This window comes from Ylistrum balloti, unplaced genomic scaffold (assembly GCF_031769215.1).
Source record: "Ylistrum balloti isolate Yb309-2 unplaced genomic scaffold, AGI_CSIRO_Ybal_v1 Utg370206, whole genome shotgun sequence".
NCBI classification, from domain to species: domain Eukaryota; kingdom Metazoa; phylum Mollusca; class Bivalvia; order Pectinida; family Pectinidae; genus Ylistrum; species Ylistrum balloti.
Window position 1 is genome coordinate 115,537 of NW_026782178.1, and position 17,243 is coordinate 132,779.

Genomic DNA, 17,243 nt, shown 5'->3' on the forward strand with positions numbered 1-17,243 from the left:
TTGTTTAAAAAATGCGAGGAGAATTCCAAATTTTAAGTTTCAATGGACCAGATTGACAAGGTTCAAACACATATTTTGTAAAGTTTGCCTTGTGGCATTCCTTAAATTATCTATCAGTTAAATGATGGCTGGATTATAAGTTATTTACACTAAGTTAAGGATACATCCTGGAATGTTATGTATGTGTACATCAATCATCATCTACATAATCTACAAGTCTAGTAAAATCATTATTTACATTTTAAAATAATAAAAAATACACAAAAATATAATACACTTCTGATATGTTTCGATATGGTGGTGCTTTTCATATTGATAAAGCAGCCAAAATATTTTAACAACATGTATTTAACACACACAATATATGGCTGGACATAAAAACATTGTAAACATCATAAACATCATCGGACAGATAACATAGACCATATTTAATCAAACAACTGAAAAACTAGGCATTACTTGAAATTAACTGTTGGCAACTAACTTGATATAAATTTGTACTCAAATAATTTCTAGCGGACATATTTTTTTTATTGATAGAATTTCTTATCAGTAATATCACAAATCGAAAACAAGTTGTGTGAAATATCTTGCATGTTTTCTTCACCAGGAACTAATAAACTCCAATGGAAGATTATTTTTTAAAAGAGAGCACCAAATTTCATCGAACCATATCTTGACAATTGTCCTTGTGTCTCAATAGTTAACAGACAATATCAATATCACAATGCAATTTCAGTATTGAGAGATGTAACAAATGATCTATTAAAAAAAGTCCAAACCAAAACAAAAATTAAAATCAGTATCCTACATTTCTAAACCATTTGTCGAAAAATGCTGCTGTCTTGTGCAATAAGCAACATCTAGGTTTATCAATTTTTCAATAAACATCTTTTCACATCTTGTAAAAATCTTGATTAGTACAAAAATGTCCAATCATCATAGCATAATAAAAATTTCATTGAAATTTTTCATACAACGGATGAAAGATTTCATCAAGAAGATGATTAAGATATCAATTATGTGGAATTATGTTCAAACTGTGTTTCTAACCTTTTGGAATGTGCAATATAGGTGGAAAGCTGTGAGTGAGTGATTAAACCTTCCCATTATGATATCTAACTAGGCATATACAATTCTTGCATAGACAAAAGTGACCATGGCGCCAGCATGCACCAAAGAAGTAGCACAAGTTTCTAATTCTGTGCATCATATCCCAAACATGATCAGACTGTTTTACCTGTACCAGATGTTGTTCATAATTCCAGCTTAATTCTTATTCAGAGCCGAAAGCTGTGGCACAAAAATATCCCTTCCTTGAAGCAACATTTTCGAAGTCTGAATTAGGATACACAGAGAAGCAACTTCTACCAAGATCCTCTATACCTCTCCAGGAAATATTTAATCAGATGAAACTTTGATCTTTTCTTGTCCTATAAAAATAAGTTTGTATCCTACACACACTGTTCTAAGATGAAAATATAATTTGGGTCTATTGTGGGCATAATCAAACATTTTTGTTATTACTATACAGTCTATATTGCATTACCTCATTAAGAATACAAACAACTCTGATACGGATGATTCCACACAATGATTTCTAGGTATTGTCAAAGAAAAGAAAAGAAAATAATATAATTAATGCAAGTACACATCAGAATGAAAACATTTGTAATAACCAACTGTAGTTATGAAGAGTAAATGAACATATTTTCTAAGTTATAAACTTTTAAAGTAAGAAATAATTTTTGATCTTCTACACAGAATTGATAATATTTCTGTGTGATTATTTCTGATTAAAAATGAACAATTGATACATATACATATAATTTCTTTCATCTCTAAATTATTTTTAAACAAAATTAATTCCAACTATTTTTTCACAATTGCTCCATTTACCTAAATATGTCTTGATACAATGTACAGAACTTCTCTGATGTGATTTAAGTAATGATATGAATTGTATAAAGATGAGATGATGAAGAATATGATCATCACAGAATCATTTTGGTGATATAGGCAAAGAGAGCTATTCCAATGCCGAGAAATATTTGAAGACTTGATCTTGCGGCTCCATTACAGATGTCATACTCGCAATAACAGATCTCCTTGAACACACCAACTTGGTCCCAGGACCATCTACATCCCCATGCCACACCTGAAGGATATGAATCAATCAAATGATTATCCACATGTTAGAAAATTCTATCATAGATTAGGAAAAGAGACATTATAACATTGTACTTCTTTTAAAAAAAAAAAAAAAAGATAAATAAAAACACCATCTCACCAGAATCTGTCCTCGATCCACAACGTCTTGTTATTTTTTTCCAACCTCCCCCTGTAAAAGAAAACATATGCATATCAACCACCAATGATTACAATATCCAGCTGATGGACAAGAGGTATCTTAGTTCATAGAAATGTCATATAATGAGCTATGATCTACTATGGGTTGTAAACACTATGAGAAAATCCTTTTGGCACTTGTTATATCAACAGGTTACAATGCATATCAGAATTATCGCCAATACAATTTATACTACAACTGACACTGCCATTGTCAGAATATACCTGCCTTAGATGTTTTTGCTGTATTCAGTAGTGACAGAAAATAGCAGCATAAATATGCCATAATTATTCATGATTAACTTCAACATCTCACTTAGGATATGAAATACTGCTAAAATAAGCCATTTTATTTGTTGCATTTAACAAACTTAATTAGGTAAGTCATAAAATTGCTATTATATCCTTTGAGTTTGGAACTATATTTCTATAATTCATCAGACTGAAATCAGTCTGATACCAACTTCTCATACACACAGTTTAATTGTTAAGGTTTTGATAGTATGAATTTTAATAAAGCAAGATAAATATATGGTCAATGTTATAAAATGCAAAAGCTCACCACTTTTGTCTAGGTGTAAAAAAAAACTGCCTTAAAAAAAATTAGCTACATTATATGACTTACATCCAGGACTTTCCTGTGTGATTTTCATGCAAAACTGCCCAGGAGTTTTTGCTTCAAAACTGTTGCAGTCAATAGGTGCATTGACTTCTGTATCAAAGTACTCTGTGGACGGGCAGGAAGCATCTTCGTTACTGTCACACTGGTAGCACTGAATGGCCTCACCTAGACAACAATCAAATACGCTAAAAAATTATAATTATGTACAAGATATGTATTTCAAACTATAATATTCACGATGTGCTGAAAATATTTCATGTATACAGTACTAGTTATGTCCTGCATTGCTTTTAGATCCAGTCGGACACAAAACTCTTCATTAACATATTTAAATTTCTAATAGTCCCTAGGAATCTCATAGCAAATGTTGGTATCTAGAAAATGTAGCCACTGCACATGAGGCCAAAAAAAAAATTTGATTTCAAGTAACCCTAACTACTCTAGTTTTTTTTATGCCTACTCTTAACTTTTTACGGCTAGTTTCAAAAACAGGACTGTTCAAATCAAGATCTCTCTTCCATATCAACCATATACTAAGTAAAATTATTGGTTTTTAACCTGCCAGTCTACCAACCCTAAATTTTTCCAACATATTAAGTATTAAGTTAACTTTTTTTTGTCCGGATTAGACATACAGAAATTGTATTGAAGAACCTAAAAACCAATTATGATTAAAAGCAAGAATGACCAGGATCCACCAGGCATATGTGTATGTGTGTTGGTTATCTTGTGTGCATGCACAGCAACTAATATATGGTCATGGAGTATGTATGTTTTTCATAATGTAAGTGATGATGCAACCTAGGGGAAAAGCCCCTATCTCCAGGAACTGGATGAAATCATGATTGATGAGGTTATACTGTCAAACATGCTACTCAAGGTAGTAGAGAAAAATGGTATTTATACCTATAAAGGAAGATGGTCTTTGGAGAAATTGTTCACTGCAATCAGCAGTTGGCTGTTAATACCGAGTTAACATTTAAAGAAAGGTTAGAATCACAATATAAATAGTCATGTCTGCCACTCAATAATTTCTGTAGGATATTTTAAGACAAGTCCAGAATACCAGTTTAAAAATATTGATGTGTTCCATTACTAAGAGTTTAATTGAGGTCCCAAAATTTTAGTTAGTCCAACAGGGAACGCATGAGTTCAGGACTCAAATATCTTGAGTCCCAAATGTCAATGTCGCTATTGGGATTACTGTCATTTCTGATACATGATACCAGGACCAAGTTCCTGGGGATGGGTAATGCAGTAGGTAATGTCATGTTCCCAGATGGAACAAGATAAACATCAATAGAACCACTAATGAGCATCAAATATTTCCAGCTTCATTTCGCACAAAGAAATAAAATAGTTTTCAATGAGATCATAATGACACCATAAAGTTTCCCCTTAATCTTCATCAACCTGCATCACTCAAAACCCTGTCTTGTGAGCTTGTTTTTCAGTTACTGCTATCTTACAAGAAAATCATGATATTGAGAACAGGCCCTAGAATATGTAATCAGCTATGACATATTCACACCATAAGACAGGAATGCAGAGTTGGTGCTATCCAGAAATGGAAAATACACAATATGGCATACATATTAAATAGTTTGATAGAAAGCTGTCTATATTGGATTCCTTGAAAAAACTGAGATAAATGGCTGATGTAGGAGAGTCTGTCATGTCATTCATTTCCAATTCAGGTTAAATACAATGAATGTGGGTAATACATTTATTGTCATGTATGTTTTAAATATAAGCGAAAGTGAAAATGAAGGACTTTATAAGGTCTAAGTAACCCTGTTTGATAAGCTCTTAGTTAAAATCAGCCTCGTATGAAAACGAAAACAAGTCAGTCAAGAGAACGGTACAGTTTGTTTCCACAACTATGTCAAAAGTCTGTTGGAAAATCTTACCACCAAACCCAACAAAGATAATATCAACCAGAAATTTGATCATTTTTATGATTTCATCCTCCATACATTTCGCTTCAGTATAGTTCACAATCATGTTTGTATTGCTGCCATTTTGTGCACCTTTCTTGGGGTAAAGATAACTCTCGTCATATCAAGAGAATGAAGGCATTCCTTCAGTTAAGAATAGAACTTAGTGGGGTATACAATGGAAATCAAATGATTTTATTATAGATGAAATGTTTTCAGAAGAGCTAGGATGTTGATAATCGGTCCAAAGCTCATGTTCTTAAAAAGGTATTTCTTGAGTAACTAGAATAAGATTGTAACACTGATTTGATAGTATTTAAGAATAACAGTTAGAACTTGGAGTAAAACAAATCATAGTAATTTTGTTTAAAAACACATCGTAATAAATCTAAAATGTATAAGATGTTTCCTGGTCAAAATATTGTCACGAAACATTAAATTCTGCTGTTTTGTTTCACTTAAGATTTTCTTTGAATTTTGTTGATCAATAAGCACCACCTGAATGTGTCCACCTTTTAATTTAATCATTTAATCAATGATGCCAAAAATATGTGCATTTCCTGTTTAATAAGAAACAAAGCGAAAATTGTACATTGAGAATGTGGTAAACAAGGGAGATAATCACTTTAAAATAAATGTACAGGTGTTAAAAACAGTTGCAAGGTGTACCGATCGAGTATAACTATTAATAATTTCAGACTGACCATATCGATTTGACGTTTCAAAATAACTGATGAGAAAACAAGACTGAAGTTTCCATAAACACGTGAATCCAATATCCGGAAGTGAAGTCCGCTGTTCGTAAACATTCTTTGGTCATGACACCTTTCCTCAGGTGTAATAATTGGATTGGATCAAGCAAAGTAGACGCGTACACTTTACATATATGCACGTGTCCGTGTTTGGAGATAGTCTCTCGCCATTTTAATTAAATGTGTGATAATTACCTGTGTCGAATAAGTATATTAGCCCACAAATAAGAAGCCAGGTCATCTTCAGCCTGGCCATCATGGCGTCTGTGAGTCTTCAAGTTACAGGTGGCGCTTCGAGTGCTCATTTACATACTATGTTAACTCACCTGTTGAAGGGCGCGGTTTCCTCTGAACATTTTATTGGGCGGTAAATACGAATATTGCTAGCGGTAGTATAGTAGGTAGTATAGTAGTTGCATCTATTTACTCTTCACGAGGTCTTATGGTGGTGATTACTGTTTGGATTTTCATGTACATCTGTGAAAACCACAGGTACGTGTGGTGAAAACCAGATATCTACTTCTTGAACATATATCTGCCTGGGAGGTTAATATTCATATAAAAATTTAGGTTAATTTCTCAAAATATGAACAGTTATCTTCAAATGAGTTAACATGATAATTAAGTACTATGCGATGGAAACGAAATCGACACGCATTTCATCTATATTGTAAATACCTAGATGTACGGTGAACACTTCAAGACAGAGAGGGAGTTTGAATTAGAAAAACGAGCTAGGAAGAGTCTCTCATATGCCATACATAAGCTAGGTGGTAACAATGTAAATGTGTATGTAATGACCCAACGACCCCAGAGAGTCGATTAGGTTCTGCTTTGCTTATTTGATACTAGATGTGCGAGAGTTTATAGGCCCCTTCATCACGTTTAAGGAGCAGTCCGACATCATCTTAGACGATTAAAATATATTCAAAAAGTCATTTAGATGACATTACCATCAGGTACATTGAGTATAGATATCTCGCAAATTTTCGAAGAGGTTATTATACACAAAAAAAATTTCACATGTTCCAAAGTCCGCTTTAGGTCAATACATATATACAATGTGTGTACAAGTAAAACAACTTTGTGAAAATGTTTCATAATTGATCTTTTTTCCATGAAACCATATTTTTTATGCGTGGAAGTTAAAATTATACACCTATTCATAAAATATTTACAACGTTCAAATACTATATGTGAGGCATATTATGATATTTCTAAATTGATGAGAATATTTCTATCGCCAGTTAATTTTGACAACTTTTGTCATCGATTTATTTCCATTTGATAAAAAAAGAATTAGAATAAAACCGAATAAAAACCGTTATGTGTATCTTCTATATAACGCCTCTACAACTTAAAAAAAATACTATTCAATTATTATATTTGGCCATAAATGTATTGTATTCTGTCATGGTTTAAGCAGTACTTGTATAATCGGTCCTGTTTATGAGGGAAATTATTAATCAGCTTATCTTAGATATACCTTATAAGTAAACCTTTCAAATTATTCATAATTTCATATATTCAATTTGTCCACCAGAAAAAGCAACTTAAAATACGTTTTTTTTTTCATGGATTATTATATAGTTTATAGAAATTCACAGCTACGCGTCATGAAAGTTCGATTCAGTAGCAGAACTATATGGATATAGATTGTGAGCTGTACATGTATATATAGAGGAACATTTCAATACCTCCCTGGCATGTTGGGTTACGTTTAGACTATTGTAGGTGACATAAAACAAAATTACCGTTATCATTGTAAAACATTTAATTCTGTCAGACTCTAAGTATTTTGTAGTCGTGGATGCATTTGTTCATCGCTTAAATAGCACTAATCTAGTTCTGCAATCTGGAATTTAAGTGTCCAAAAACAATATGATAAATAAAGATTAAGTATATATTACTTGATATTTACACCAACGATGTTAAATTACCCCATGGTGGACCTTTCTCGGCGTATATATTTAAAACACTTCAATTTAAATGCCATTTAAAGAAGACAATAATCATACAATGTTTTAATTGTAATATGAACCTTTGATAAACGAACCAAAAGATGTACCACCGTGACCGACATATACAATACAATACATGTTAGCCTTCCACGTGGTTGACCATTTTACTACATAGTAGAATACTTGGGTAACCAAATATTGTTTTAATGGCACCGTGACTATTGACTTGATAATGAATACAACTAAAGCTTTGATAACATTGACATATACACATCTAATTAATACTTTTGATCTAATCTAATTATTTAAGCATTTGTGCAGAAAAAAGTTATCCTCCTTCGGAATATACTCTTTTATCTATATCGTTTTACTTACAAAGTGTTAATCAGTCTCAGGGAATTACGAACAGAAATATGTTCATTTTCGAGACTTTATATCCTATTTTAGAAGTTCTCATAACTCTCATCATTCGGCACACACACTATGTGAAGATATGTCCTAAACGTGCTACTACGCCACGCATATAATTAAATTTCATCATAAGTTACTCTGAGTAAATCAAAGTAGATTCGCGCAACACAGATATTGCAGATATAATAACCATAACTTTCACCTAATAACGTTCAAAACACACCAAGCACATATTCGAGTTTGATTAAAGTTGGGGTTATCTTTCTTTAGAATATTGATTATTACTATCATTAGTGTTGAATGTAAAATATTTTTACTCTTATTAAAAGTATTAGGAAAAACAATTTTACGACTTACGTGGTCATCAAAATTGTATACAACAGAACAATGTGTAAAGTGGATTTCACGATATCTCGGTACAACAAATAATAACTGGTCTTCTTAAAAGGCTAGTATAACATAGTTACGAATTTGAAATTGAAATTTTAAGTTACATACTTTACGTAGATTCTCATCAGTTTTAGTTATATTCTCGTATCATCTAATCCTTGTACACGTTTGAACTACCCTTTGAAAGGAGCGACAGAAACCAGCTTGTAATCGTTTGTTCTGATAAATGGGAATAGACACATCTGGCCCCTTGTTGTGATGACAGTAAGATTTTAACAGCTGCTACAACAGTCGGTCGTACACTACAGTTGCACGGTGTGAACACGTCAGACATCGGATGATGTGCAAGGTTCTCGTTAACTGTAACATAGTACAGTCTGTTTCTTGTAACTGTAAAAATTCAGTGTTGCTGATATCAATGCCAGTGTTTCACTCCTGAAGTACGTCTTCTCGGTGTAGCAGAGGGGTACACCGTATCGAAAATACCTATATATACGTACCTGTTAAGACGGTTTTAAAATCAAAACCAAGCACTGTAATTAGTGTCCACATTCAATTTATTGCGTTAGTTTTAGTGCCTTTCCCTTAAGTATACATGTAAAGTTAAACAAATATCTAGAGATTGTATCTCAAATTGTGTGCGTCATCGTTAAAGCTGGTCTCCATCTCGAGAAAGTGGTTATCATTGGAGAAGCTAAAACAATTAAGCTACATATTTGATGTTAAAACAGGCAAGTCTCCATAACAACAGAAACTACCTAATATCAAATCTAAAAATGGCATTCTGTGTACCATGGTCAAATTAAATCACCTTTATGGCAAGTCAATCTCATATTTATGCATGAGGCAATGCCGATCCAGTTTTTGATCACATTCTGTTAGATATCTCATAATGTATATCATCTATCTCATAGAAAAGTACACAGGATAATGCCTTGTAAGATATTGCATACTGAATATTTCCTGAAATATAGGATCAATATACGTCCTTGAAGAAACTGTCAAAGCGACCCCAACAAGATTATTCTTGAGACTGGCTACATGTACAGCATTCTTGACTGGGAATTATTCTCCTGGTGATCAGTTAAATAAATTGGATTACAATAAACAAATCAGGAAATTAAACATGTCATTGCTCATATCAGTCCATCCCATCATGTCTTTTTACAACTGAAAGATTCAGAAGTTATAGTAATAGTGTATAGTAAGAGGGCCAAAAGTTAAAATATATTTTTAGAATGGGATCAATAATAAGAGTACACTGGGCCAGTAAACAAACTATATAGATAAAATTGACAAAAATGTTCTCCAGATTTGAAGTTACTGATAATGCAGGTTTGAAGTGGTCTTGTTATATCATGGTACTGTATGTGTAGTTTCCGTTTATTCACAAATAAACTACACAAAGCAACTGAAATGGTATCATTTATTAACACAAAAGATCCTGATCACATCCTAACAATTACACAGGAATGTAAGGACAACGCTCACACACATTCTATAACACTCTCTCAGATAAAACCGGCCTTACAATGTGCAATTTCTCTTTAAAAAACTCAGCTCCTCCAAAAAGACTTTTGAGAAAAGCAGACAAGGATTTTTCAAAACCAGTTAAACTAAATGTTTGTACTTTACATTGCCAATATAAATTATGTTCTTGTTAGAAATGATAAGTAGATTTTTTTGAAAATTTTTTTCAAGCAATTTATAATTATTCCTAAAGAGGACTCGACATAAACAGTATATAGTTTAGGTATATATTCATGATGAAAATTCAAATTTGTGAATTTGTAAGGTTTGAAGCCCTATTTGCTTTTCTACAAAAACCATTATCAGAAGACTGTGGAATTAAAACGGTGGAGGTATAAATTCATTGTATACATTAGCATCTTAGGTTAATAGAGTGCCCAGATATAATTTGAGTATGCAAGTTATATATAAGATGACACAATGATATTGCACATGGTTATCAACACAATGACAACATGGGTGTTAGAAAATAATGTATACTCCTTAATCACTAGTTCACTTAAACAATTAATTTGTAAATGCTAGAAAAAGATTATAGAGGTTATATTTCAAAATTTGTGTGTCATCATTAAAGTTAGTCTCAATCTTGACAAAGTAGTTATCAATGGAGAAGCCAAAACATTTCAAGTGAGGAATACCTCCTCTAATCCAAGTTATATGACTCTAAAAGGAATTTTTCTGGTTTAGACATATTTCATTCTATGAGGAATTGAAAAAGCTCACAAAGGTATGCACAACCTACTACACAGCTATTATGAATTGTTTTGCATCAATAAGACAAAGTGCACTAGGCACTTGTGACCATCGTTACTAGTTACCTAAAAATGGCAACTTAAAAGTCATCATGCATTCCAAACAATAAACAACAATTTTAAAAGAGTATGCCTCTATTAAATGAACTATCTACAGTAACAATATCCTTCAATTCATTCTGAATAGATGAACATACCGAATATAGATCTATTTTTAAAAATCGGTCCAACACATCACTCAGGAAAAAATGACATGTGATCACAATCAATATTCTTTTCTTTAAAAAATATGACACAATGATTTACAAAAACATAAATAAAACCAGTCAAACATGACTTAAACTGTTTGGAAAAGTAGGTTTTCTAATGTAAAAAATATCCAAACAATGCTAAGAATCGTTCCTATTCAAAGATGACAAATACTGGAGAAAATCTTAGGGTATGGAAAAAAATGCACCACTGTCACCACAAAGGTTTCATTTATGAAAACATTTTTCACGCTAACATAAAAATTGAAATATACAGCAGAATTTAATCCTTTTTTTTTTTTTTTTTTAAATTTACAGTGAATTTATTAATGATAAATCTTAATTATCTTTATAGATCGAGTTCAGATTAAATTGCAGATTTTAATTTGATGGCAATACTAACAGTAATTTCTAGACTATAATTTCTAATGAAACACTAACCGATTGAAGATTTTTTAGAATATATTATGCTTTAAATATTACAAACAATTTTTGCGAAAGGCTGAAAAACTATACACCAGTGGTATTTGTACAAGAATATTTTACACAAAGACAAACAAGAGAATTGTTAACAGGTTCACAACAACTGATTTAACTGTTTTTCATCATAGTAAATTTATATTGAAGTGCATATCATTCAAATCTATGACCATTCATATCACATTCTTCTCATCAGTATGATTTTTCCTGTTTCTCGTACCTTTGATATACATGCATACCACTAAACATGGAATACTGGTTTCTTTCAAGACTTTGCTCTTATCTTATTGTTTACTTGCTTCTCTTGAACAGTAATACAAAATTCATACAGATCTTTTCTTATCCCTATTCATTTTTACAATTACACAAAGGTTGTATGGTACTGTTTACAATCCATCATAAAAAAGGTCAAAAGTGCAATACAAATATTTGAAACTAGTTTCATTCATCCAATCATAAAAACAATAATTTGACTCTAATCATCAACAACATCTTTGCATCTGGTAGTATTAATAGTGTTAACAGATTCATATTATTTTCTTCTACCTCACTTCTCTCAACTTTCAAGATTTCAACATTGCCTACATATATCTGTATAGGAACCTATATAATATGTACATTTTTCAATATTAAAGGAAAAAAATGCAAAATTTTGAAAAATTATAATTGATTTCAAATTAATTAAATTGATAATGATAGTAATTTGGCCATATGATCTAATACAATAAAAGCCTGTTTAGTTCTAATAACAAATATGCATGTATAAACCATAATTAATCATATGCGTAGGTGATCAAGAACTGCATATACACAATCATATTCTTTGAAATAAAATTCTTGTTTCCCAGCATCAGACAGGAAATTCAATTATTAAAAATCAATGGTACAAAAATATAAACCAGAAGAAAAAAAAAAAAAAAAAAAATCCAGACTAATTTACAGCTCTAGCTAGTATCCATGTGTCATATTTACAACAAATTAATTGGGCAGAACAAAACAGAAATTTGTTCTTTCCAACTATTACAAAAAGCTGCAGATAAAAAGTAGATTTATTTACATTTCAGATTCCTTATTCCTTAAAGACGTTATTGCTTCGAGTTGTCAACTAAAGCCTTTAAATGAGCAAGCGCTCAAATATGAAGTATTCTAAAGCAAACTGAGTGAATTGAATACACAAAGGGAAAGTACTAACGAGAATCTTTTTGTATTCGTAAGATTAAAATATCATCACCCCACGAAACTGGCCAGGGTTTTCAAAAAATGATTTCTTGTCTTCATGATTACATTTTTGCTCAGAGATGAAATGCCAGAGAACGATATTTGGTTTTTGTATGGTCCTAATCAATGTGAATTCCAAAATGCAAATGTGGTTTGTGGTTGGTCTCCTGTTTTCACTTTCTGCATTAACTGACAGCTTAATAAATGAATTTCACATGAAAGCAACTCAATTACAGCTGTCAGTCAAATCTCTGGTCTTTTGAATTTCGAAGTGAAAACCCTGAGATAATTTGTTTAAAAAAAAAAAGTTCTAATTTATTGTTAATTTCATAAATATTTTGAAACGTAGAGTCCTAATGATGTGAGAAGTGGCACGGCAAGAAGGAGGGTAGGAACTTTGATGTTGCTGGCACCGTTACATCCCTCTTGGTTGTTACAGTGACAGTATCGGACTTTAACACGGTATGTGCCTGTCCTGTCCTTGCATTGACGGCCTTCATCACCTCCGACCTCTCCGGATCGAGCACATTGCCTGATGTATCTGACATTCCAGTCATCGTTGTAGTAAACTGTAAATGAATTGCAAATAATTAGATACAGATATCCAACACAAATTGAAAAGATGCATCAATGTCTAATCCATGTACACAATGATGGTCCTTCATGTACAAAATGTTCAAGTAACTACTGTATTTTCCAGGTTATAAGCTGCACTGGTATGTAAGCAGCAGCACCCATTTTCAGCCATTTTTTCTTTTTCATCCACATATAAGGGGCACCTTTTCTTACGATATGATGACCACTATTAATTATTGATGTTTGATATACTGGTAACAGATAACAAAAGGCAGTTCTTACGAAAAAGTAACCAATATGTAGACCTAAGTTCGTTGATATAGCAGACAACAGAGGACAATTTATAGAGATCGTTAGTGAAATATTAAATGACATTAGCAAATGAATTAAAAAACAGACAATCCTTTATTTTACTGATGTATTTCAAGAACATAAAATAGCAAACATTGAACTTGTTTGACTTGGGAGCCTTCACTGATGTCTATGTACAGATATAGGATCTGACCTTACAATTACTTAACAATTTCTCCAACGGTATCTGTACGGATAAATATTAACGAAGGACATTGCAAGCTGATCAAACTTCAGCTATGGCTTCGAAATAACCGTGAAAGTCAAGAAGAAATTAAAGTGATTATTATAAGAGGTATGATCAATTAATTCAACGAGAATGTTATTTCTATTTCAATTTGCAAATGACGGTTCAAGACGATCTGTTTCAGTCATGTGACATATGGGTACTCATTATTGTTTTTTCTATCATTTTTCAATCGTCCACATATAAGCCGCACTGGTATATATGCTGCATGCTGACTCGTGAGAAAAAAGGTGCCGCTTATAATCCAGAAAATATTTATTATACTGTATTATGTATAAAAGTATACTTTGATATTTTGATACATTTATATTAGTAACATTTGTGACAAAAATATATATACCACTACCAATTAAACTAAATTCTTTGAAATGAAAGATAATTTAAAACCTGTTACTCAAAAAAAATTTATGAAAGTTTCTAATATATATATATATTGAAATAGAACAATTTTACATGGTAGAATGTTGTATAAATCTCCCTCCTTGAACTTATTCATTACATGTGTATTGTACATACCTTCTTGTACTATCTTTCGGCACATTTTCACATCATCTCCACAATCAACTAAGTTGTGAGTTTTGTTGTCAAACCAATCTGCACAATCAGACTGGAAGAAGGAGTTGCATTCGTAGCATTTGATTGCACTACCTGAAAACAAAGCAAAACATACAGTTATTATGTAACATTGGTTTAGAATCACAATAGTGACTTTTGTCAGCTTTGAAAGAATGGTTTCTACTTTGGATCAGTATATCAATAATGACCTTCACATCGAAAATGCATGTTTTCAAAGATAATGATTAATATTTACAGAAAATTGGCTGCAGACAAGAGACCCTTTGACTAATTTACTTATAGTATATGTTGCATTTATATTTCCGACGTCCATCAAATTGGAGACATTAAAACCAAATGGTAAATGGTCAACATTATCAAAACAAAATGTCCCGACAAGTGAATTCCTTGTTTAGATGAGTATTTTTGACTGGGCCCATTAATAAGACCTACGAGTACTTTTGAAAGCTTTTGCTAGGCCATGTTAATTCTAAAAGAACCTTAGCAAATTTGTTGGTTGTTATCATTATATTAATTTAGTGGAAGATATTCATTGTAGGCAACAGCATTAATATTTCAGATAACAACAAGAGGGTGCATAATTACATAACTGTTTGCCATACATGTGTTGCAAATCAAGAAAAAAAGCATTCACATTAACTATTTGTTAATACATTACAAATATGTCATCATCAGTACACATTCCTTACAACAAGCTCCTGTATTTTCATTCGGTGAGAAAATTCCAAACAAATATATTAAATTTACAGCAAGACTTTGATTTAGATCCCCTGTATCTGTGTATAGATTTTAAACAAATTCCTTCTAAGGTTAATATGCTCTAGAATGTCATTTAATAAGATTTCAGAACTAACTTGTCAAAATCAGCTGCACAATTTGAATCTCAGTCTGTAGTCTGGATAAGTTAGTTGAATGGAGAGACTCCATAAAGTGAAAACTTTCCTAATAAAACTGCTTCAAGAAAATATTTTAAGAATATCTTACTGAATCACTGAGAGGTTTTCATCCTTTTGGAGATTTGTTAGTGCAGTAATATATGCTTTGTGGTTTAATTTCTAGTAAATGTTTTCGACTCAATAGTGATGAAATATTTTATCATACTAAATCAATGTTATTGTATCCTTAAATCATAGCATAAAATTACTTAATGCATTGTAAAAAAAAAAAATTCCAGCAGTAATTATATGCAGTACAGTCCAGAACAAGGTAAAAATGTAAACACAAATTTGCCAATTTGCGTTCACTAGTTTTATTATAAATCAACTGCAAGGACTAACCTATTTATTTGAAAGTATGAGATATAACTATGACACTATTGTCAGCACCTACTGATGCATGATGTAGTAGATCTTGGGTTAGGAATTAAGAATATTTTCCTATAGATATTGTATCAAGTTTTAAGTAAGACATTAAAGGTATTGGACAATTCACTTTCGTTTATTCATTTTTATGAAAAGATATCTATATTTTAAAACCTATGAGTAATTTCTCTCCCTCTGTGATAAAAAGGCAAACTGCTTACAAATCTAATTCACTAGAGATGCACTCTATGCTTTCTTTCTCATGTTTTCTACTTTGGCATGCCTCAAGTGTCACTCTGTGGTCTTGGATTTAATTTATGGGAAAGACGCCAATGACAGACATTGCCCTAGGGCATCTGCATGAAGGCATTGTAATATTATAAAACTAAGCTTGGTACAGGTAAGTATAACTGATTTAGAGGACAATAAAGACACTACTCCAGGGAGTTCCCTGTAGTGCTGTTTGTATAGCTGACTAAGAGACTATTTACATCATATTACATAACAATAAGCATTGTCTTACTTTCTTTCATGTGAAAAATTAGGTGACACAACATATACTACACCAACCAATTTACATAGTTACTGCAAAATTGAAATTAAGCTAACTTACATGCCCTGGTTAATGTATTTTTTGAGAAATCAGTAACCGAAAAACCTAGCAGTATTATTTGATCACATATAATGTAAATTACCAGTGTTCTTCGCGTATGTAGATTGAGCAAGGAAGCAACCGATATAAAAACTAGTGTGTTATATCTCATTAGCCGTTATGTATAACAAAATTGTACGAGCAGTTCTGATTTACAAGTTATTAGTACCGAGTCTTAAATCGGATGTTTTTCGACACAGGTAAACCATCTATATCGACTGATCAATGTGCCTAAGCGGCCTCACAGCCCAGGTAGCGTCATCAAGGTCAAAAGGATATTATGTTCCGACGCTTAACTTTTCACGTTTGGGCTATGTTCATACGATCAATATTACCATCATCTGCTCATTTATCTAAATCAATTTATCGAAAATAATAAATTTGAATTAAAATGGCAAAAATGCACACATATTTTGTCAAAAACATGAAAAGTAAGTAAGTGTGTATGATACGGTGTGCTTACTAGTGAACACATGCAACATGGCGCCGGTGAAATGTCATTGAAATATTATCAGAAAAGAAATAATTCACCTTTCCCAACACGAAAGTATACTTACCACTGTCGAATATAAAGTACAGTGTGATAATCGCAAACGCAACAGCAACTAAACTCTTCATTTTGACAACCTGAGCTTCTCACGATCTAGCAGCGGATCTTCGGGCAGCCAAAGTAATTAGGACTCTACGCATGCGTAATAACGATATGACGTCAAAGAGGCCACAGAGAGGGTGTCGATTTCGCAATATGCCAAATGTCCATGCAAGTATATCAGGGCCGATAACCTGTGCTATTCTTTGGTGTGGTGAAAAGATAGTGTTCAGTTTGGAAAGCCAAAAATACAGCAGTTGTATTTCGATACAAATTTTGAAAATTAATGATAGATAGTTAA

General features: G+C 32.1%; 2 protein-coding genes across 2 annotated transcripts; both read right to left on the reverse strand.

The window, feature by feature from the left end:
* Positions 1-1,841: 1,841 nt before the first annotated feature.
* Positions 1,842-5,919, reverse strand: LOC132551567 (uncharacterized). The gene is made up of 4 exons (XM_060215720.1): positions 5,856-5,919; positions 2,975-3,136; positions 2,291-2,341; positions 1,842-2,158 (listed from the first exon to the last, which is right to left on the reverse strand). Exons 1-4 carry the CDS (start codon positions 5,917-5,919, stop codon positions 1,995-1,997), a joined length of 441 nt encoding a protein of 146 aa, XP_060071703.1. The 3' UTR covers positions 1,842-1,994.
* A 3,915-nt stretch (positions 5,920-9,834) lies between these two features.
* On the reverse strand, positions 9,835-17,027 carry LOC132551557 (uncharacterized). Its single transcript, XM_060215710.1, has 3 exons — positions 16,911-17,027; positions 14,341-14,472; positions 9,835-13,219 (listed from the first exon to the last, which is right to left on the reverse strand). Exons 1-3 carry the CDS (start codon positions 16,969-16,971, stop codon positions 12,978-12,980), a joined length of 435 nt encoding a protein of 144 aa, XP_060071693.1. The 5' UTR covers positions 16,972-17,027; the 3' UTR covers positions 9,835-12,977.
* Between the last annotated feature and the right edge of the window lie 216 nt (positions 17,028-17,243).